The sequence below is a fragment of the Bombyx mori genome, chromosome 6 (genome assembly GCF_030269925.1).
Source record: "Bombyx mori chromosome 6, ASM3026992v2".
NCBI lineage: Eukaryota > Metazoa > Arthropoda > Insecta > Lepidoptera > Bombycidae > Bombyx > Bombyx mori.
Genome location: NC_085112.1, coordinates 2,506,033 through 2,530,246, shown reverse-complemented (window position 1 = coordinate 2,530,246; position 24,214 = coordinate 2,506,033). Strand labels below are relative to the sequence as shown.

General features: G+C 39.6%; 1 protein-coding gene and 3 long non-coding RNA genes across 5 annotated transcripts in view; 2 read left to right on the top strand and 2 right to left on the bottom strand.

Moving 5' to 3' along the window:
• LOC110385041 (uncharacterized) overlaps positions 1-24,214 on the bottom strand; it is a 50,923-nt gene extending 26,709 nt beyond the window's left edge. Inside the window, exons 1-21 of one of the 2 annotated variants that reach the window (XM_038011525.2) lie at positions 24,042-24,214; positions 22,844-23,589; positions 21,971-22,253; positions 18,741-18,949; positions 17,637-17,782; positions 16,640-16,788; positions 16,279-16,484; positions 15,433-15,602; positions 14,236-14,381; positions 12,818-12,953; positions 11,952-12,102; positions 10,991-11,216; positions 10,319-10,446; positions 9,433-9,561; positions 5,287-5,488; positions 4,682-4,870; positions 4,093-4,238; positions 3,452-3,826; positions 2,861-2,954; positions 1,935-2,095; positions 1,269-1,379 (exon numbers count right to left, since the gene is read on the bottom strand). In XM_038011525.2, coding sequence (XP_037867453.1) covers positions 1,269-1,379; positions 1,935-2,095; positions 2,861-2,954; positions 3,452-3,826; positions 4,093-4,238; positions 4,682-4,870; positions 5,287-5,488; positions 9,433-9,561; positions 10,319-10,446; positions 10,991-11,216; positions 11,952-12,102; positions 12,818-12,953; positions 14,236-14,381; positions 15,433-15,602; positions 16,279-16,484; positions 16,640-16,788; positions 17,637-17,782; positions 18,741-18,949; positions 21,971-22,253; positions 22,844-23,589; positions 24,042-24,074 — 4,136 coding nt within the window. In that variant the 5' untranslated portion in view covers positions 24,075-24,214. The remainder of the gene's footprint in view (positions 1-1,268; positions 1,380-1,934; positions 2,096-2,860; positions 2,955-3,451; positions 3,827-4,092; positions 4,239-4,681; positions 4,871-5,286; positions 5,489-9,432; positions 9,562-10,318; positions 10,447-10,990; positions 11,217-11,951; positions 12,103-12,817; positions 12,954-14,235; positions 14,382-15,432; positions 15,603-16,278; positions 16,485-16,639; positions 16,789-17,636; positions 17,783-18,740; positions 18,950-21,970; positions 22,254-22,843; positions 23,590-24,041) is intronic. The other variant, XM_038011527.2, reaches the window with a different exon arrangement.
• Positions 1,293-5,093, top strand: LOC134199028 (uncharacterized). The gene is made up of 4 exons (XR_009973347.1): positions 1,293-1,321; positions 2,843-2,938; positions 3,736-3,858; positions 4,659-5,093. It is a non-coding gene; the product is annotated as an uncharacterized LOC134199028 (long non-coding RNA).
• Positions 5,670-9,407, bottom strand: LOC134199027 (uncharacterized). Its single transcript, XR_009973346.1, has 3 exons — positions 8,235-9,407; positions 7,797-8,019; positions 5,670-7,377 (listed from the first exon to the last, which is right to left on the bottom strand). It is a non-coding gene; the product is annotated as an uncharacterized LOC134199027 (long non-coding RNA).
• On the top strand, positions 20,489-21,180 carry LOC134199026 (uncharacterized). The gene is made up of 2 exons (XR_009973345.1): positions 20,489-20,701; positions 20,998-21,180. It is a non-coding gene; the product is annotated as an uncharacterized LOC134199026 (long non-coding RNA).

Genomic DNA, 24,214 nt, shown 5'->3' with positions numbered 1-24,214 from the left:
GGCCGTCGACCCTTGGACAGTGTTACAGTATTATACGGTTGGATTATATTATATGGTTGGACCCTTGGACAGTATTATATGGTACCTAGCCCAGCTAAGGGCTAGATACATACCAAGATAATATTGTTCCCCCTGCACTTCCTGAACGACATTTTAATAATAATTGAAGGTGAATACACTAGGTATACAATACGTTGTTTTATTTTTTTCGCCGCCTTTTAGGTAAATCCATATCTGATATAATATATCATTGATATTCATTCATAATATGACATTTATGGATATATCCATTCGATAATCTTTATAAGAAAAAATTTGTTTATAATAAACATTTACTTATGCTTAAATAAGTTATTATTCAGCTCTTTTATAGAGATTGTAACATAACCTAACTTTTACTTAATCTTTATTAACTCTGCTCTCAGATTGAGAAAACTTTTAGAATTTTCAGCAAGGTACTGATGAATCTGAATCTATTAATTTATACTAGTTTCATCACGTTACTTTCGGGCCCAAAAATGTATGTAATCGTTTCAGTCTCCATTACTTTATTCCAGGACCTTGTGTTGTAGTAGTTTTTAATTGCATACATAGGAGAGTGAGCTCACGGATATGGAAGCAAGGGCGTGAGTGCAGAGATGACGTGTGATAGACCGAATGGAAAAGAGAACATCACACAGTGCATGCATTTAGTCGTCGTGGCCTAACGGATAAGACGTCTGGTGCATTCGTGTTGAAGCGATGCACCGGTGTTCAAATCCCGCAGGTGGGTACCAATTTTTCTAATGAAATACGTACTCAACAAATGTTCTCGATTGATTTCCACGGTGAAGGAATAACATCGTGTAATAAAAATGAAACCCGCAAAATTATAATTTGCGTAATTACTGGTGGTAGGACCTCTTGTGAGTCCGCACGGGTAGGTACCACCACCCCGCCTATTTCTGCCGTGAAGCAGTAATGCGTTTCGGTTTGAAGGGTGGGGCAGCCGTTGTAACTATAATTGAGACCTTAGAACTTATATCTCAAGGTGGGTGGCGCATTTACGTTGTAGATGTCTATGGGCTCCAGTAACCACTTAACACCAGGTGGGCTGTGAGCTCGTCCACTAATCTAAGCAATAAAAAAAATAAAAAAATAAAATACAGCCGCCCACCTCGCGAAATGAGGTCTGAATCTCAATTGTCTAATTTAACGACTGCTGCGCCTTTTGAATCATATGCTAAATCGATATAGTTAAATATTATTATAACCATTGAAACACTTACTTAGCCAGTAATTTAATTTTATTCAGATGATTTTCTGCAGCGGAAATCAAACGGTGAGTGTCTTTGAACTCTACGTCTTCCAACACTGGCTTCAGAATATTTTTTCTGCGTCTGAAAAAAAACACATCTTAATATTTGAAAAGCTCATAATAATATTATTATTTTTAATATGCATCTACTTGAGAACTTACAGACGCACAATTGAAAAATTAAGTCACATAAGTACATACTATATTATGTTATTATTTTAAAAAAATTATGAAAACTATGCTACTATTTGTAATTTAATGAAATCAATAGTTTGCTATTACAAATCATAAGGCTAAGTTATTCAATCAATCCGGTCATATAACTACAGTACATACTTTAATTACTTTACTAAATACTTTAAAAAAATACTAGCCGTACTCGCCCGCTTCGCTGGGCATTGAAAATGAACATTATTATTTATTTTCATTATTATTAGGGAGTCCAACACTCATATATTAGCCTATCCATTAAGTACATGTATTTTCTATATGGATATCAAGTTTCAAGTCAATCCGATGCATGGTTCAGTAGTTATAACGGAACATCCATAAAAACCAATGTAGATTTATATATTAGTATAAATGTATCCGATTGGTTGGGGCACGGCGTGTGAGAAGTACACCGGTAAAACCATACCTTTTTCGTGATTTCTGTCCGATACTGAGTATGGAATCAAGGCCGACTGCAAACTGTGACTTGGGAGGGTCGGCGGCGACGGGCGCCGGAGGGGGGTCCGGCTCCGACGCGGGAGGGGGGCGGAGCTGGCGCAGCGCGTGACGCCAGCCGGCTTCTAAACACTAAATATATTTTTTTGGTTTTGGAATTTCGTTTGTCAATTGAGATATCAGAGGGGTTAGGTGAGGGGGGTATAGGCGTCGCGGTAGAATGGGTGTAGTAAAGATTTTGTACGATACCTGTGTAGCGGGGAGCTATCACAGAACACAAGTTATTTGACAGATGACTGAATCTCGCTAACGACCTTTTTCTCAAGATAAGCTTACATATATACACAAATCTCGACATACAACACTCCAATTCGATAAAGCGGCACGGCACAAGAACCCTCTCATCGTGACCGCCGCTAACTACATACCCGATCCTGCGGACCGAATGGTAAGCAGTCGACGTCGCCCTAAACACGTCATTACGGATCTTCCAGATCAATTAACGGTGTTTTTAGGTACCACAAACACCGGTCACCGTTCTCGCCGAACCTGTCGCTGGCGACGAGAGGCTCGACGAGTAAACTAACCCACAGACACAGCGCACTGAATTTTTCGCCGGATCTTCTCAGTGGGTCGCGTTATGGATCCGGTGGTAGATTCTGTGAAGCACTGCTCTTACTACAGTTAGTGTTAGCAACGTCGTCAGGTTTGAGCCTCGTGAGCTCACCTACTTGTTAGAGTTACGCTGAAATGGCTTTTCAAGGCCATCAGCTTAAGTTTAAAAAAAATAACACTAGGCTCGGTAGAAGATTTCCAATTTGTCGTTAACCCAAGCCTCTATTAAAAAAATACAACCCAGTTTGTGCGGTGGCCTTACAGAATGTGGTGGAACGCTACCTGCTGCGTCATGAAGCTGGTCAGGTCGGCGTGGTGCTGTCGGGCGGTGACCCGCTCTCCGTCCTCCAGCCAGCGCAGGTACATCAGCATCATTCTGGCGAAACGTAATCTAACTAATGCCCTTTATATCAGAATCTAAACGACTATTCCGTTCTTAGTAATTATTTTTAAAACTACACATTTTATACAAGACACATGATGGCTCATATGTGGCTAATCCTTGTGACATTGCATTGTTTATTTTAGTTCTTAATACGATTTTTTTAATGCTTACGATGAGTGGACGAGCTCGTAGCCCACCTGGTGTTAAGTGGTTACTGGAGCCCATAGACATCTACAACGTAAATGCACCCACCCACCTTGAGATATAAGTTTTAAGGTCTCAATTTAGTTACAACGGATTCCCCATCCTTCAAACCGAAACGCATTACTGCTTCACGGCAGAAATCGGCAGGGTGGTGGTACCTACCCGTCCGGACTCACAAGACGTTGATGTCGCAGTTATTCAAAGTACTTCTATAAACACTAGTGAGAAATCCAACTGAATATGAATTTTGAACAATTACAGCTATATTACAAGAGTGCACTTACTTGTGGGCGCCGATGTAGTAGTTCGATAGATCGATTTTACTGACATCGAAATCTGTGTTTCTAGTTGTGTTGTCCGGGGCGGCGTCACCCTCGCCGTCGCCCCACTCTCCCTCCCCCGAGTCGCTGTCGCTCGACTCTCCGGTCAAATCCGCGATGGTCAGATCTTTAAACAGCTCACCGTCGGCCCTCTGCGACGTGCTGGCAATTTCGGCGGATTTTATTTCGACTTTGTCACTTAAAATCTCCTTTATTTTGTCGGCTTCGGCTTTATGGTGGGCCGCCAGCTCTTGGAGACGTTTCTTGATGTGACCGAGAGAGCGTGTCTTTATGATGCCGCTGTAGAAAAGGGGCCCGGCCGCGGGACAGGGGTCGTTCCTGGAATAAGCCCGCATTGTGGTGCTACAACAGTAAGTACATTGTAGATGTTGCCAGAGAAGATTCGAGTCGAATGGCCGTTTAGTCTGCACCTTCAAGATGGCGGACTGTTTTCTACACTTTAACAGATAGATAAGCCAGCCCTATACAAGGGATCTCATTAAAGAACCTCATTCCATGTACATCTCAAAAAATCATTATAAACAACTCTGGACTAGTTCCAGAAAAACACTTTGAATAAGTTTCATATTTCACAATAAACTCACGCGTTGGCCGATACTCGTTCTAAATAGAGATGCATGAACAGCCTCCAAAGCGTCAGATGAGCGGGATGCTGCGGCGGGGCTGACAAAACCGCGTTGCCGGCACGATATATCACCAGCTCCTCCGAGCTCATCTTCAATCCTATTTGCTGTAGGAAACCATATAGTAATACGCTTTTATTAGCTTCAGACGTATGTATGTTTGTAACGGAATCTTTGAACATGATTTCGACCCCCTTCAAAACGTCGGAATAACTTGAAATTTGGTATACATACTTATTAAGGACCAATGACAATTCAATACTTAAAAAATTTAAATTTAATTAAAAAAAGAAAAATAAATAATAGTTTAAAAAAACTAACAAAAGACGCTTTTATAGAAAATCCAACTAAAAAATAGAAAATTAATATTAATAAATTTGAATTAAAAATAGTGTAAGAATTTTTTTTTTTACAATAAAATCATTTTTTCTTGGATTTTCTATAAAAGCGTATTTTGTTAGTTTTTTTACAACTATTATTTATTTTTATGTGATTTTTGAGGAGCCGTGGCTTTTAATGACTGACAGCCAGGGCTGGTGCAGTGGTATACCTGCAGCGCATTGTCCACATGTATCCGCTGTCTGGCCGCGTGCTGCGCCCGCAGTGCGGCGAGCAGCAGGGCGTGCGCGTGCGTGCGCTGCGTGCGGGCGTGCGCGGCGCGGAGCACGCACTCGCACAGCAGTGGAGCCGTCGCCGCGTTGCTGACCGCATTCGCGGTTATTTCTTTGGCATTTCCGTCCTGTTCACATAGTGCAATATTTATTCACATACCTATATTAAGTTAACTTAATTTAATATTTTAAAAATATACATTAATTAAAACAGTTTCATTGTGAGATTAGTACCATAAGAAAATAAATAGTATAATAGTGCAGTGTAGACAGAAACATTTAAACGAGTGCTTATACTGCAGGTGTACATATGATGTTGTCACATGTGAATATATGTTTTTTGTTGAATAATGCAATGATTAATTTCAATAATTACTAAGCACGGTTTGAATCATATTTTATTCACAATAGTTTTATTTTTATTTTACATAGTAATAGTTAAATGTGTTATTATTAGGAAACTATTGGGCGTTGATACAGATATTCCTATTAGCTAAAGCTACACTTTATAGGTTGTAAGTAGTATATTAGTTATTGGCCACACCTGCAGCATGGCGGTGGCGTGGTCGTCGAGCTGCGCCCAGTGCTGGCACAGCACGGCGCCGGCGTCCAGCACGGCGAGCGCGGCGGGCGGGCCGCGCCACAGCGCGTGCAGCCACACCGACAGCACGGCCGCGCGGGACACGTTGTACGACCTGCACCGAGCTTCAGTAATAGTTCTTGCACTGGCAGAAGTAGGCTTCGTGCTAGACCACAGAACACTATTACTTCTAGCGAAGAAGAACGACAGCTTCATAGTAAAAAAATGCTTACACCAACGCTCTAGTTAATGCCATCGGTACTAACGTATGGCGCGAGAATTTAAAATGGTATGCAAGTAGAGAATTTAATTAAGGAATAATTTCATGTAGAGAAATAAAACAAGGATTGTACATGGGTAACAATTTTATTAAGCTACCATAATTAAAAACAAAAAGTCTTAATGTATATTCTTATTAACAATTTAAGTATTTATATTATATACAGCACTGCGCGTGGCGGCAGAATAATTTTAAAGGATATAAAATTTACATTTAGATTAGATTTTAGATTTAAAATTAGAATTAAGTTTTTTACTGTAATAAATTAATGAGAAAATCTACGTTATTTGTAAAAGGTTTACCACAGTGTAATTAACTGTTTCATAAAAAAGATTTAGTGTGGTAAAATTATAGTGTCGTTAATAAATATATATAAATTATATACTTGATGACTTTTTTACTTTTTTTATAATAATTCAGTATTTTTACACATAGAGAAACTTTTAATATAAAATATCCTTGAAAGGCACGTCATTGAAACGTAACTAATTAGATGAGGTTACGTAGTAACTGAACACGGGCGTTATCTGACAAAATTGAAAAAAATGAATTATAAACATGAAAATCTATCATTCATTGATGATTAATGACTCCTAAACTAGAAACATACTAATTTTAGCTTCTTGTAGAATTAGAAAAGGTGTTATCTGACAATAACGTATTGTTTTAAATTTACAAATGTGTTGAGCATAAATGTTTTGTAAATAATCTGTTAACAATCTGAGTTAACTGCAATTGTTTTACCACTAGGACTGCAATTAATAGTTAAGTTGCAATATAAGTTAATTGCAATAAAATTAATGCATTTTTTATAATTTAATGAAATGGTTGAATATTTAATCGATTTACACTTTACATACATAATCACTTAATATTAAACGTTTTTCAATATATTTATTTTTCTCTTCCATGATTTTTGGACGCTTCTTCTATAAATTCATCATTTTTTATTTTACAAAATCTTTTTAAACAGATAGCAATTGTACTTTTCATAATTGTTTCAATATTGACTGCGTAATGTTCTTCACATCCCTTTAGTCAATATTTGTCCAAATTTTCAGTTAATAAAGTATATAAATTCATTTTAATTTTTTCTGTGTGACTGTGATCTTTTAGATAATTGTTTACCAAATTTGCAGCCTTTTCAACCATTTTACAAAATCTGTACTGAATGTAATTTAAACTACATTTAACATCGTCATATTCTTTGAACAATGTAAACAAATGACATACCTAAGTGTTCTGGTCTGCTAGCATAATACTTTTACAAAGAGTACAATTGAGTGCCATCTTTTTTACAATAAATCCGCAAAGATAAGCACATGCTTGCACATTTCACCAGAACACTAAGGAGGCATATCTCCTAGCTCTTCGTTACTTTCACATAAAATATGAATTGGACCAGCAAAATAACCTACTCAATAATCTATAACAACAGTTTGATTTCTTATAAATGCTTAAGGCTAGCACTTTATCATCCAGTGTCCATCTCCATCCAGTTAATTTTCTTGGAATGTTGTTCAGTTGGCTTTGTAATAGTAAATAGAATGAACTACTTAATTTGCTTTTTAATAATTCATTAGTAGGTTCATTTGATGTTAGTACACTTAATATAGATCTTTTGGATTTTTTAACACCTTTAAACTTTCTTTAGAGCCTCATTATTTCAGATAGGTTTTTCTGCATCTCTTATGCAGCTTTTGCTTTTTAGGTGTAAGTTCAGTGAACTTTTTCTCGTCCAAGTCCTTCAAAATACCTTTGCTTATTGATGGTTCCTGGAAAATATACAAAAATAATTAAATCACAAATTTCAAATTTAAATAAAAATTATTATTATTTTATTATATTATTATTTTGGAAAAAAATTTTTTTTAAGTGATGTTTATTTCTTTTTCGCAATTTGGAATTCAATTACTATGTCAAGATAACCAATGTGATATAACTACATCAGAATAAATTAATTATCTACATCCCCCAAGTGTATCCTAACATATCTACCTATTCTATATAGGATAAGTGAATATGTTTTACTTGGGAGAAGACTTTCTTCAATATGAAAAGGATACAAATCAATATTTTTTTTGATTTTTTATGGAATATTATCACAAGATAAGAAGTTTAATGCCCGTAAACTGTTTTATAATTTTTTGAGTAATATTTTTATGATTATAAAGTAAACTATGTAAATACTCACTTGGATGTCATGACTTGCTTTAGATGGACTACACTGTTCGTCTCTTAATTGGGAAAGTATACTTTGAGCTTCAGATGGAAGTCTTTTCCTGTTGCTGCTGGTATATGAAGAATCATCAAAATGATTGCCACATAGCATCCTATGCTGTGCGTTCAACTTTTCTAACGATTCATTGGATGTCCAATCACCATCAGGAAAACAAAATTTAGCCCAAACTTTAGCCCTAAAAAAATAATGCTTTCATTGTACACAGGTATTACGTATGAAGCTGTTTTACTTTAAATTAAAAAACAAAGTTCTAAGCAATCTTCAAAATAATATTAAGTAAGTACACTTTTTGCATAATTCAGGTCGGAATTGTGCAAAAAGTGAGAACTTGTAAAATCAGGAGGACGTGTATCTAAAATTAATCCAAATATTAATGTTTGATCTACTTACCTCAGAGACCGATGCTTGGACGGAAGAGAAAACCTATGGAAGGTTAAGGAAAAATATTCTTTTGATGTTATGCCGCATTTTGACCATTTTACACTTCCTTTCCTTACAATGTTTTAGCAAAGTACAACAGCCTAAATGTCGCCAAAATAAACAATCAATCGAGGTTTAAATAAGTTTTAAAAAAATCCAAAATGTCGGGACAGTCGCTTTTTTTTTAAAGTGATTTTATGACCTGGTAACTAAGACTTTTAAGTTATGTCTTATAATGAATATTCTTTTTTTTGTGAGAAATGATAATATGGACTGAAATGAAATTCATCCCAGTTGATTAATGTCTCAAATTAATCATCTTCATTTCATTTCACTCCATAATATCATTTTTCATAAAAATATGAATATAAATTAAAATATAAGACATGATTTAAAGGTCTTAGTTACCTGGTCATAAAATCCCTTAAAAAAAATTATAGCTGATTGCTTCTTTTGTAGAGCGCTTTCTCATTTTTGCGGATATTGCCACTGTTGGCATTGGCCGCTAAGAAAGCTGACGGACTGTGTGCTAGACTGAGTGTATCTACCCGTGCGGGCTTACGATACGCCCTATCCAGTAAAGATTTTGTACGATACTTTTGTAACGGGTAACTATCACAGAACACAACGTATTTGACAGATGCTTGAATTTCGGCTTCGGATTCGGGAAAGAGAATACTAATGTTTATGTTTACTGTTAGAGAATTATTTATTGAGAAATCCAGCTTATTACATTTAATTACAATTTGATTGTTGACACACGTTGATACACGTGCAGCATATGTTTGAATTGCTCCGAATAAAAACTAAATTTTTCTTAACTCTGACACGCCAGATAAAGGGTGCTGGAGCCATACGGCCTTAATGTTGTTTTGCATAAAAAAAACATGCGTCACCGGTTATCATAGTGCATCCCAAAATACTTTTCTTACTACCCTCATTATCTATCTGTATTCAGTAATGTTAGTCAATACTTTCAACCAGGGAACTACACCTGTAGTGCTAGCTTTAAAAGAGCACGAGTGTGAGGTCAGTCACAGATAGCTGAACATTGCAACCTCAGTGAATTCTCATCATTTCACTCTGAAGACTGTTGAGGATCACTAGAATCACTGAGATCCTGCTTTGAGCTTCGTGGCCAACAGAGAAACATGTCCGGTCTACTCACTCATGGTTTTCTAGCTGTTCCAAGAAGAGTCTCAAGAGAATCTCAGAGCCGGCGACTCCGCCGCGACCTAGTGTTCGCTGCACCAGCGTGGGGCGAGCGTTCAACAGGATCGAGAACAGTTCCGCGAACCTAAAAATTATAAAAAATCCCTTTATAATATATCGACTTACCCACTTTTCTTGCAAATTTCTTATTTTGTTTATTGGTTCGAAAGAATTGCGCTTTGAGCGACACCTGTTGTACTCATTTAGTATTTTATTAATATTATTGTGTTTGTAATTCTCAAATGTGTGTGTGTGTGTGTGTGTGTGTGTGTGTGTGTGTGTGTGTGTGTGTGTGTGTGTGTGTGTGTTTGCGTGTGTTGCGGCTTCACAACTACAAGCCAAGTAGATTCAAGGGGAGGGGGCTCCGGCCACGTGTACGGGCTCGGGACCGAACTTCATTAACCAGATATCGACACTAATGTTAGGTAAGAAAAGATATAACGTAGGCGCGAATCATCTTCGAAAAACAGAATTTCTTCAATAAAGTAATAATACACAGTCGATTATTGTTTAACGTTAACAGTTTGGTCCATAATGTGTCCAACTGTAGAGGGAGAGAGAAAGAGACACATATCACGTCAAGTGGTTGTCGCGGTCCATAGACCTCGCAACACGAAATGCTGCCCACTTGAGGTGTGAGGTGTTAAAAACGTGGGCCGTCCGCTGTCGTGCCACAACGACCCTGCGATGTGAGACCGTAAATTCTTGGGTTTATTTTGTTTTCTTTACTTATATTGTTATTTTTGATGACATATTTAATGTTTAGCTTTATTCAGTCGTTAATTCGGTCGTTCATTCAGTCTTTCATTCAGTTCGTTCAGTCCGTGAATATGTTCGGTTACTTGGGCGTCAGGGAGACGGACTCCGGCGAGTGCGCCATGACCAGCAGGAGCGGCGCCAGACAGCACGCGGCGTCCCGGGGCCGCGCCGCCGCCAGCTCGCACAGCGCGCCCACGCCCTCCGCGCAGATCTGCCGACACACAGGCCCAGCTGAGCCGCCTCCGCCTCGACACATGACCCTTACTGCATCGGCTGTCCCTCGTGCAAACGAGCGATAACTTCGACACAGTAACACGTGCGATCGACAGTTAGGAAGTTAGGTAGAGACAAAACTGAACACCGTCAGTCGAACCCTGACTAGAGTAGTCCACGGGCGCATCTACAGGTTAACAGTCGCACAGACTAAAAAAGGGATTGTATGGTTTTATGAAACCACGGTAACAATGAAACTTTTTTTCACATTATAGACATTTAACTCCGACAAACAACATTTACATTAAACACTGACAAACACAAACAAAATAGCGTGGAGCACGGGCACAAATGAGTAATAGTCTATACAGTACACAGTCAGCTGCTGCGAACTATAGAAGCCGCTATATTGGCCTTGGCTGCTCTGACGAGCGCCTCTCACTTTATCCCTATTCCGCGGCCGACCGTCACGCGACATGCTACACAGACGAAAAAGTTTCAGAGGATGTAATAAATGTATTCACATCAAAAGTTTAATTTACCAGCGGAATGGAGTGTCCCCAGGAGCTGGATAATAACTGGAATGCTATAGCGAAGGGTTCTGTGGGGCGGGCAGGGGGCGGGGGCGGGTCGGCGGCGCGGCCCCACAGCGCGCCGTGCAGGGCGGAGCGCCGCAGCACTGCCCAGCACCACTCGGGCGCCGGACCGGACCCCGCATACGACACCAGCCAGCTGCAGATGCTCAGCTGAGTCTCTAATGACATCCCGCTGCAGATCATCGTCATTACTTGTTAGGAAATATGGTCCAGTTTTGAATACAATAGACGGAACAACTACACCACAACTGCTTAGACGGGTGATCGAGTTCAGGTTATAAAAGACCCATAGACATCGAGGACGTACATGTCACTACTGATATTGATATATAAGCTCTACGGTACCTAACCGGGTTCACAAGAAGTCCGACCACCGGTATACCCTGTATGTAGCCTTACTAGTCAATAACAAAACACTCAATTACTGGTGGTAGGACGTCTTGTGAGTCCGCGCGGGTAAGTATCACCACCCCGCCTATTTTTGCCGTGAAGCAGTAATGCGTTTCGGTGTGAAGGGTGGGACACCCGTTGTAACTATACTGAGAACTTACAACTTATCTCTCAAGGTGGGTGGCTGCATTTACATTGCATTACGGCCCGAATTATTTTACAGTTTCTATAAATGAACCTTTTTTAAGATATTACTGGTGATAAGACGTCTTGGGAGTCCGCACGGATATGTACCACCACCCTGCCTATTTTTGCCGTGAAGCAGTAATGTGTTTCCGTTTGAAGGGTGGTTCAGCCGTTGTACTGTAAAACCTGAGACCTTAAAACCCATATCTCAAGGTTGGTTGGCGGAATTGATGTGGTAGATGTCTATGAGCTCCGATAACTACTTAACACCAGAAGGGCCGTGAGCTCATCCGCCCATCCAAGCAATATAAAAATTAAAAAAATGGCTGACGTGTGCGGCGTGTAGTCCAGCTGCAGCAGCAGGAGCGACAGCGGCGCGCGGCGACCCGCCCAGTCGTCCAGCACGCGCGTGACGTCATCGCCGCGGGGGCGCCACGCGCTCAGCCCCAGCGCCGCCACCGCCGCCGCGTCCACCGGCTCCCCTGCCACAGGACCAACTCTCTGTCAGCTTTACGATAAACAGTAGTCTACAGATCCGTTAAGTAATCATAATGGTGAGGATACTGAGCATTATATCAAAGCGAAGTACCAATTCAAACGCAAATAGCAAAAAATAAAGTTTTAATTTATTGCTGGTGTTATTTTCTTTATTTTTTTTTATTGCTATTACAGCCCACCTGTTGTTAAGTGATTACTGGAACCCATAGACATTTACGACGTAAATGCGCCACCCACCTTGAGATATAAGTTCTAAGGTCTCAAGTATAGTTACAACGGCTGCCCCACCCTTCAAACCGAAACGCATTTCTGCTTCACGGCAGAAATAAGCAGGGTGGTTGGACCCACCCGCGCGGATTCACAAGAGGTCCTACCACCAGTAAAGTTAGGACGTCATGTAGCCCACACGAGTAGATACCAGGTAGGTCCTGCCTTATATTTGTCACGAAGCAGTAATTGGAACATATTTCAAAATTTCAAGGGTGGGACAGCTTTTATACAAATGAAACTTAGACCCTATGTCTCAAGGGGTACAGTATTCATGATATCCATACGCTCCACTAATTATATCACGCGTTGGACCGTAATCATATGAAACTTACAATCAAACAAACATAAATTTAATTTTATACTGTTCGAATATTTTTCTATGCATAATACGGCAACACCGTTACGTTTTTGAGCACTGGCAATACTTACTCTCGTTCAACTGAGCCAAGGTGTGCAGCGCGGTCGTGTACAAGTGCGGGTGCGCGGCCAACAGTGTCGGGAGGCATTTCTGGGCTTCCTTGTCACAGGCACCTTTACATTCCTCAGTCTTACGTTGGTTTCCGATCTGAAGAATTACTGTAAACTTACTGGATATGCATCAATTAGGCCGCTGGATACTCCTGATCTACGACCTTCCTCCTACGGTCACGGATATCGCGAGGATTGGTAAATTGGATCTACAGCCAGCGACAGTATGAACCAACGTTGGCTGATAGATAGAATGCCGGGGAGAAGTTCTATTACTACATTAAGGCGAATAACATATTACCATACGATATAAGAAATCAAAATTATCTCACTGTTCTATAAATGAACCTTTTTTTTAAATATTACTGGTGGTAGGATGTCTTGTGAGTACGCACGGGTAAGTACCACCACCCTGCCTAATTTTGCCGTAAAGCAGTAATGCGTTTCGACTTGAAGGGTGGTGCAGCCGTTGTACTGTAATACCTGAGACCTTTATAGAATCCATATCTCAAAGTTGGGTGTTGGAATTTACGTTGAAGATGTCTATGGGCTCCAGTGACCACTTAACATCACAACTAAGCAGTAAAAAAAATTGTAATTTGGTAGACTATGGTGAGAAAGACACCAGTCAGACAGAGTAGCATACTTAAGTAAGGGTATGTTACTAGAGACGGGTAATGCATTAATCTGAGTGGGCGCCGCCACCCTGACTATTCCTAGCCGGACTACCATGTACAGATTTGAAGGTTATTACACTTTAACTTCGGCTTCTCGCTTCGCATACCATGAGCCCTTCTACAATAAAAAATCGAGACATCTAAGATAACGCATTACGTGTTAATCATTGCCCGATATCTTATACCTCTGTCGAGGACTTTTTGGCGGGAACGCGAGGAGTGAAGTTGTTTGATTTGTTTTATTTTGTCTATTTAGTGTTTCTTCAGGTTTAAATTTGTAATAACGGTGGATAATAAACAGTTAATAAACTGTTTTAATATCTATGAAAATGCACAAATGTGGGAAAATAAAACAAAGCCGCTGGACGTAACTTCTCGGGATCCTCCAAAATGTCCACTGAAAAAATCTCAATAAATGACCAGCATTTTACTGAGATTATATTTCATCAAATATCATCTCATCTCATTTCATTTCATCCCAGTTGATTAATGTCTCAAATTAATCATCTTCATTCATTTCACTCCATATTATCATTTTTCATAAAATTATGAATATAAATTAAAATTTAAAGACATGACCTAAAGGTCTTTATTACCGGGTCATAAAATCCTTTAAAAAAAACCTCTGTCGAATTACAACCATTGTAATTCGACAGAGGTCAGTCTCAGAATTCAAACGTCTTTCACCACTGACGCACTTACCTGAATTAAAAACTCTAGCACGAATTTTGCGAGTTGCTCGTCGTGTGCGCGGTTTATTGCCGCGTGCGCTATTATCTTGACTCGACTCTCGCATGGCAACACCGGCAACTCCATCGACAACGACTCGAGAGGTTTCGGTTTCACGGCTGAAACGAAAAACATTGTAATGAGCAAATGCATATCGACGCTTGAAAGGCAAACGTGACTAAGCGACAATAACTGCTTTATACATAAATGACAGGCAATAACCATATTCGATGCACAAAAAAAATTTTTTTCTAGGTCTATTAAAATCATTTCAATCCTACAGCTAGATTCGTTAAAATAGATTTTTTTTTCAGGTATTTCGACTTTAAATTAGTCTACTGTAAAGTTCACGCATTGTCGCTTAGTCACGTTTGCCTTTCAAGCGTCGATATGTTAAGACACAAACTCAACGAATTAGAACTTGGCATGTCTACTTTTATCTAAGTTTGTCGCTAGGGGCGCTGTTCCAACTCCATACTTGACTTAACTTTTCCCCGATCGAGAAGCACACAGATGAACATCACAATTGAGAATTCGACCTCATGTCTCAAGATGGTAGGACGAAATACGAAACTAAATAGACATATGAGCGCTATAGCTATTTTTGCCGCGAAATAATCATACGTTGTGTTTACAGGGGGAGGGGGTATTAAACATAACGGCCCTAAGGAATTTTCCACTTCGGCTCATACAAAAGTCGAAGATTTGAAGTCGTCGTGGCCTAAAGGATAAGACGTCCAGTGCATCTAGATCTAGCGATGCACCGGTGTTCAAATCCCGCAGGCGAGTATCAATTTTTCTAATGAAATACGTACTAACAAATGTTCACGATTGACTTCCACGGTGAAGGAATAACATTGTGTAATAAAAATCAAACCCGCAAAATTATAATTTACATAATTACTGATGGTAGGACCTCTTGTGAGTCCGCACGGGTAGGTACCACCACCCTGCCTATTTCTACCGCGAAGCAGTAATGCGTTTCGGTTTGAAGGGTGGGGTGGCCGCTGTAACTATACTAAGAACTCAGAACTTATATCTCAAGGTGAGTGGCGCATTTACGTTGTAGATGTCTATGGGCTCCAGTAACCACTTAACACCAGGTGGGCTGTGAGATCTACAATCAACTAAGCCAAAAAAAAAAAAAAAATTCCATGAGTCCGTGCTGACCGTGCAGAGAGACGGCGTGGCACACGCAGTAGTCCATGGCCCCGCGGCGGCCCAGCAGCGCGGCGGGCAGCGCGGGCAGCTCCGACGCGCTGGACATGCTCACCCCCTCTGCGAACACCGCCTCCAGCTCGGCATCGATTTTTTCTTTCAACTCATCCCGATATAGGTGTCTGTATACACATTACATTAAATCGTTAGAAATCGAATCGAATCGATAGAATAATCGATTCACTGGTGGTAGGGCGTGCTACAAGCTCGCACATGTAGATACCAAAACCGCGTATATAAATTCGCCATTAGAGCAATCAACAATCAAAGTCGGTGGGTTGGGGTATTCATGTTGTGATGCACCTAGTATCTATACTAATATTATAAAGAGGAAAGATTTGTTTGTTTGTTTGTTTCGAATAGGCTCCGAAACTACTGGACCGATTTGAAAAATTCTTTATCCATTAGAAGCCGACATTGTCCCTGATGAACATAGGCTACTTTTTTAATTTTTTTTTTTTTTGGTTTCATGTGTGTTTTAATGTTTCCGAAGCGAAGCGAGGGCGGGTCGCTATACGCAATAAAAAACAAATATCACAAACATTAAAGTAGACGAAATTGTGTTTTTTTATACCACTACTGTTATAGTTTATGAAGGTATTTTTTTAGTGCGTGAGGCACGCGGCAAACCGTTCTTGAAACCCTTCAAATACTTACAGAATTCTATCTACTATCCATCTTAGAGTTACCTTTTTAAAAGAACAATAATATCATATACCAGATGATTTTTTTTTTCACTACATTTGTTGAGAAACAAAAACAATGAAAATGTTCAAGATCACGAAACAATATAATAACCTAGAGCGCATGTGCAGCGAGCAGAGGGCGGTCATGGCGGCGCGGGCGAGGTGCGCCAGAGCCGCCCGCAGGCGCGTGTAGTGCACGTGCCGGGCGGCGGCGCGGCGCAGCACGTGCAGCCACGTGCGCACGCCCGCACACGCGCGCAGCACCGCTCCGCCGCCGCCGCGATCCACCCACTCCGATTCGCGGACTTGTTTTATATCCTAAACAATTACAATAATTAACCTTCATACTACTCAATTTACATTATACTTTTACTAACGAATTATAATTAATTACGAATCACTATTCACTATTTTGTATGAAAGTACTAATTAAATTATGTGATAATATTTAATTTCAATAAACAATTACTTACCGCGTGTGTAATGGCCACCAGCCTTGCAACCAGGTCTCTCAGAGGGAAGGCGTTCAGGAGTGACAACATATCCTTTTCCCGCATCTTACCCTCGCTGACCGCACCACCGGCGCCATGTTTGTCCACTTCCTCCCAAGCATCTTCGCTCTCTGATAATAAAAATAAAATAAATAACTGTTAAAAAAAAAACGCTTTTATAGAAATTCCCACTCAAAAATAAAAAATAAATCTTAATAAATTTGAATAAAAAAAAGTATAAGAAAAAATGATTTTGTTTTAAAAAAATCTTTTTTTTTTAAACTAATTTATTATTAATTTTTCAGTTGAATTTCAATTTTTTCAATATTTTTTTTAAATATTGAATTGTCGTCGGTGCTTAATAAGTATATCAAATTTTGAGTTAATTCGACGTTTTGAAGGGGGTCAAAATCATGTTCAAAGATTCCATTACATACTAACAAACATACGTCTGAAGCTAATAAAAACGTATTAATTACAATTATTCCGAGTGAAGCTTCCATGACGAGCCTTGATTTTTTCACATCAGTGGAACATAATACTGATCATATTTATCTTAATCAAGCTTTGAAATGCATTTTTTAAAACAAGTCTGGCCCTGACTTTGATGAAACATGTGTATATAAGATATTATTTTGGAATAAATGGCTAAACATTTTACTTAAAAGAATGACAATGTTGCAAATAACAAATATGGTAAAAAAACTTTCAAAGTCACGAATACTTGAAACCACTGGTGGTAGGACCTCTTGCGAGTCCGCACGGGTAGGTATCACCACCCTGTCTATTTCTACCGTGAAGCAGTAATGCGTTGTTGTAACTATACTTGAGACCTTAGAACTTATATCTTAAGGTGGGTGGCGCATTTACGTTGTAGATGTCTCTGGGCTCCAGTAACCACTTAACACCAGGTGGGCTGTGAGCTCGTCCACCCATATAAGCAATTAAAAAAAAACTTGAAACCATGCCAAAAGCGTACCCTCAGTACATTCCAAAGCAGGCTCCGGAGTGGCCTTCGGCAGAGCAAGCAGGATGTCCAGGAGGGCGATCATCTGTGCAGCCGACACACTGTCCTGAACTGCCAAGTTTATGAAAGATGACGCCCATTCAACTGAATGAGATTGTCTGTAAAAAAATAAAATAACAGCTGTTAATCCACAAGAATACTAGCATTGCTTCTATCATCTCATTTTCGTGTGATATCAACCATGCAAGAGGTGAAAGGCTATTTGGTTTAAGCGACATTATTGCAACTTTGCAGGGGCCATTTAAAGTTTATTATTTGGAAATAATACCATCACAAAAAAAAAACATCTCCAGCTGTTTGAACAGAGTAAACTTAATTGAATTTCAATTAAAAACATCAAACGGTTTATGCTTATACCAAATAAAATGCACCTTTAATTATTACAAAGATAAACATCGCGTAAAAAGCGAAATGTCGCTTAAAACAAATAGCCTTTCGCCCCTCGCATTATAATTTTCAGATTGATTATGAAAATAAATCTTATCTTAAAAGTATTTCTAGAATACGTTTACACTTAAATGCCATATATATATTTTTTTATTGCTTAGGTGGATGGACGAGCTCACAGCCCACCTGGTGTTAAGTGGTTACTGGAGCCCATAGACATCTACAACGTAAATGCGCCACCCACCTCGAAATAAAAGTTCTAAGGTCTCAGTATAGTTACAACGGCTACCCCACCCTTCGTACCGAAACGCATTACTGCTTCACGGCGGAAATAGGCGGGGTGATGGTACTTACCCGTGCGGACTCCCAAGAGGTTCTACCACCAGTGATTACGCAAATTATAATTTTGCGGGTTTGATTTTTATTACACATGTTATTCCTTCACCGTGGAAGTCAATCGTGAACATTTGTTAAGTACGTATTTCGTATGAAAAAATTGGTACCCGCCTGCGGGATTCGAACACCGGTGCATCGCTACATACGAATGCACCGGACGTCTTATCCTTTAGGCCACGACGACTTCTAAATTATATTGGGTAAACCTTTCCATTCTCCAATTAGTATCTACTATATCAGGATAGATTCCAAGCTGTGAGTACTTTTTGGCACCTGAACAAGTGATGTATGAGAAACAGCAGCTGCCTCACATCGCTGCCCTCCAGTAATGCAGTACTGAGTGCTCTCGCCCATCGCAGTAGAGCAATAGACAGCACTGTTGGTGAACTGTCACTTAGCTTCAATGCTTGCAGCACTAGGGATAACGCTTCGCGGATCTCACTTTTAGAGCTTTTCACTATTTCAGATAGCAGTTCTTCAATCTGTATTGAAAATAATCCTTTCATTTTTTACAATGTTAATTTACACAATAATAATCATTAAGTCTATTGCTGATATAATAAAGGTAAAGTTACTATTGTTACGCCGGTAAGAGTAACGCCATTTATCGCCGAATAGTCGAACGAATATCGAAGGACCTAGTGGCACCTAGAACGCCCGAGAAGTACAACGCTATCTATTGTCAAATAGCGAGAACTACTACTAGAGATGTGTGGAATATTTTCGATATTTCTAGGGATGAGGTATTGGCTATAAAAGCGTTGTAGAAATGCACGCAGTCAGTTAGTAATCGGAATTACTCGAAGCGAAACAGCGAACGGTTCACCTGAAGCGAAGCGGAAGAAGCGAATTGAGAGTTTTAAAGTGTTTGTTGAGTGTTTTAAGTTCCGTGGTTATCGCACCATCTCCTTTGAGGCGGCGTGTGTACTGGCTGGGACGCCGCCTTGGGTTCTGGAAGCGGAGGCGCTCGCCGCTGACTATCAGTGGCGGGCTGACCTTCGTGCCGGGGGCGTGGCGCGTCCCAGCCCCAGTGTGGTCAGAGCGCGGAGGGCCCAATCTCTGCGGTCCGTGCTGGAGTCATGGTCCAGACGGCTGGCTGATCCTTCGGCTGGTCGTAGGACCGTCGAGGCGATTCGCCCGGTCCTTGTGGATTGGGTGAATCGTGACAGAGGACGCCTCACTTTCCGGCTCACGCAGGTGCTCACTGGGCATGGTTGTTTCGGTGTGTTCCTGCACCGGATCACAGCCGAGCCGACGGCAGAGTGCCAACATTGTGATTACGACTTGGACACGGCAGAGCATACGCTCGTCGCCTGCCCCGCATGGGAGGGGTGGCGCCGTGTCCTTGTCGCAAAAATAGGAAACGACTTGTCGTTGCCGAGTGTTGTGGCATCGATGCTCGGCGACGACGAGTCGTGGAAGGCGATGCTCGACTTCTGCGAGTGCACCATCTCGCAGAAGGAGGCGGCGGGGCGCGTGAGAGACGCGCAAGCCCGCCGCCGTCGGACGGGGGCCAGGGAGGCGGATCTCGGCCAAGCCCTGGCCCTCTAAGGGTTTCGGGTCCTCTTCACATGTCGGTCTGGGGACCGGCGGAGGGGGCCTAAGAAGACGACGTGCAAGCTGCTCTGCACGCGTTTTACGCAAGAGCATCCGGGTGATGGAAGGCCGGCTATCCTCGACCCACGCTGGTTCTGACCCAGCGGGGTATTCCGTAGGATAACCCATTCTAACCGGCGCCATCTAGGCGGGCTGGTGGTCGTGGCGCCGACGACCGCCAGTCCGGCGTCCCGAGGGGGAGGGTGATGGGAGAGATGTGCTCCGCACTAAACGCTTCACTTTCCCCCCTTTGCCTTTTCATGGGTTCTGTCTCGTGCGAGGTTCGGACGCGGGTTGTTGAGCGACAGGAGGCTTTAGTCAGTTCGACTCCGACATGCCCCGCCCTTCATCCCCAGGGGAGGGTGGAAGTCAGACGATTTCCACCTGACCAAAAAAAAAAAAAAAAGAGTGTTTTAAGTGTTCAAAGCTTCGATCAACAATAGTAACTAGATTTCGGGTCGGTGCAGAAAATCCGTCTCGTCAAATAACAGCTCACTTGAAATGTGAGCTGTTATTTTGTTTAGTTCACTTCAAACACAGCCAATGTCAACCCGTCTCACAATACCGCAATGTGTATTCAAAAGTTGCAAAAATAATGCCCGAAAAAGCAATTTAACGGCCGGAGTATCTTACTTTCGGTAAGTACATGAAGTATAAACTATATTTTAAGCTTTAAACTTATAAATAATATTAAATTTTGAACAAAATTACCGATTTTTAACCACCGCTACAAATGTTGGCCAAGGCTCGGCCAACACATGGACAAACTTTTGCTTAACAGAACAGTAAATGCATGGAGTTGATTTGTGTTGTAATAATTTTTTAAAATTTGTTAGCAGTACTTCGAAATTAGTTGGTTAAAATTGGTTAATGCTGCTTTTGTGTCTGTTTGTTGGACTCTCATTAGATACTTAGCTTTCCATTTTTATTTTAGCTTTCCTAGCAATCACGTGTGCAGAATGGATCTCGATTGTCGCCAGAGAAACAAGAGATGACTTTTATAAGCCAGCTAAGATCTCCGCTTATTGATACTGGACATTTTTGCCTTTCGTGCTCGCGGCTACTGAAACGTGGCCGAAACATTGTAATAAAAATACCGCGCTTGAAACCGTTTAAACGTTGTTTTATTATGCGCACTGGTCGCGAAAAACTTAAAAACATACTATAAAAATATATATTACACAAAAACGTAACGCTAATAAAGTAATAAGTAATGTATAGATACTAACAAACATACATTTCCAAAAGATAAAAATTAAACAACTAAACTTTTACTTTAATTCATTAATAAATTATTTTAGCGTTCAGCGCGACTTCCTTACCTCCTGTAGTAAACAGAAATCGGCATTTCAAGAAGCAAAAATAAATAAAAAAAAACGTCGTTAGTTCTCAGAGCAATTAAGGGAAAAGTTACTTTATTTCTTGCATTTTAAGATTGATTTAACATTAAAAGTTCTTTAACATATGTCTTTTTATTGGTAAATGACAGGAGTAATTTATTGCTTTGCTAATTTTATGTGACGAATGATCGTAAGTATTAGATAATGTTTTGGAGATTTGTGACTTTATTAGTAGGTGCCATAGTTGTAATTAGTTTGAACGTAAAAGTGTTTCAAAACTTTTTTCTCCGTTTGTTAGTCAACGAATGTAGCTATTTATGTGTATATTCATGCGGACAGCTTTTGCTTTAATTTTGTACGTGTCCCTTTATCTAGTTACTATTGTTGATCGAAGGTTCAAAGTGTTGAATACAGTTTTTAAGTTGTACTCTGGTAGAATTTTTATTTATCTCGAACCCCAGCATGTAACACTATTTAAATTTGAGAAATTCTAGACCAAACTACATAACTTAAACTGAAATTTAATTTAAATAGAGAACATAGGCAACAGAGTTATGAAACACTTACCTCACAATGTGCTAACAAGGCTTCATGTTGATGATGACAGTATGAATCCGTTATGTCTCTCAGCAGTCCTTCTAGTGTGAGCTTAGCTGCAGGAAGCTTTTCTTTCAACAGCTGTGCATGTTCATACCACGCTTGCACATATACTTTGGCACCACATCTGCACTGCTCCTTTGCTTTTATGTAACGTTTTTCAATCAACCATAGTCTCGATCTGGAGGACTCCTCTTCGATAAAACCAAGAGTTATTTTCGTGCGTTCCCTTTCTACAGCTCTAAGTGATGAACTAAAAAATTTTAGAAAATATTTTTTTATTTTCTACAGATGAAACTTGTCAAATATCTAAAAAACTGAAGATGTCTTTGTCCTGATGTTCTTACTTGAACTAAGTTTATAGCACAAATTAACATGAGTCTAATTGTTTACTAGTGAAATGGCATATTGTAAGTCCTCAGGAATAAATACTATCTCACCATTCTTGGCCATGAAGCAGTTAGACGCTCCCATTCGAAAGTTAAGTTGTTATACAATAAAAGCGAAACTTCAACCTTGTGTTTAGTGGGTGGAGGAATTCACATTTTGAAGGCTGAGGGTTTCAGTAAAATATGATAGTACATAAAAATAATAATAAAATTTTAATACATAGTATTATTATTAAAATTTTTTTTATTGCCCTTGTAGGCAGACGAGCATACGGCCCACCTGATGGTGAGTGGTTACCGTCGCCCCTGGACTTCAGTAATGCCAGGGACAGAGCCAAGCCGCTGCCTACCACAAACATAGTATTATTGTGATAAGTCTTATTTTAGTTTCATATATGTGTTAATTGACCTATTTGATGAATATAAGTTTTAATGAAATCATAACACTTATAACCTGAATGTAGACAGCAGATCAACCAAAGGATGCTCAGGCCCTGATGAAGGTCCAGCTTCAACAATAGTTTCTTCCTTCTCACTCAAAGATTTTATAAGCTCAAACTCTTTCCTGGCAAATAAATTAATTGCCTCTTCTAATGGAATACACTTAACTCTTGGCTCCTCAACTTTCTCTGGAACTTCATACATTGACTGCTGAGGTGGTTTGTGTACTTTTTCCTCTAACATAGGAGCTGAAGGTGTTAAAGCTTCAGCCAGGCCTATATTATTAATACCACTTTCTTCTATTGCTATGCTTTCTTCATTTGTATGTACAGAATAGTTAGAGGATTCATTTGTTAAACAGTCTCTTACTCTTGTATTATATGCATCTGGATGAGCTAGTTCATATTCCCTTTGCTCAGTGATGTCAAAACACTGGTTGGGTATAATCAAACGTTCCAATTTTGAATTTAATTCTTTATATGTTTCTGTCATAGTCTTACTATTCTCACTAACTTCTTCAACATTTTTGCTTTCTACCATTTCCAATTTCCTTTCCGAGATTTTAATTTCACTTTTGCTTTCTATTACATTAATATCTTGAACTTTAATAGGAACTGTTGAAGTTTTATCACTTGTGTCTATCACTAATTCGAGGGTCTGAGAAATAGTGGCATCTGAGCTTGGACATGCAACAACATCACTCTCTGATAGCTGAATATCTGTACTTTTACTACTCAATTTCTCTTTAGTTTTCTTTTTCTGGAAAAAAAGGACTTTATATACTTTGTCTTATTGTATATTTTCTGCAGGAATGCAGCATCACATCAGGCAGAAGAAAATCACTTTGTATCAAATCACAATCGATGCCACTGTACTAAAAGAAGCCAAATATGCAGTATTAGCTATCCTGAGCTGCTTCTATATTGACATTGCTATCATTTTTACATTATTTTTGTTTTTATAGACTTCCATCCTTTACAAATTCAAACATTTGTAAGTCTGAGAATTTTATTAACATAGTTTGTTTACTACCGACAGTAAGCTATCAAAAGGCACATATTTACATTAATTTAATATATAAAATTTGATCGATTTATAGAAGCAAAAATATAAAATAAAGGGAATTTAATGTTATGACTAAACCTAAGCACTGCGTAAATCAGCACTGTTTTCATGTTGATAACTATGTATTTTCTGCTATAAATTATTACCTCACGACGTTTTTCTTTTATCATAGTAGCCATGTTTAAAGCAAATCACTCCTAAATTATTATATTTTTAAACTGAAGAATTGGTAACCATTTTTTTATGAAATCTTTGTTTTGCAAATTATGAAAAACAATTAAAAGTCATTTAATACAGTTCATTCATAGAGAAAACAATA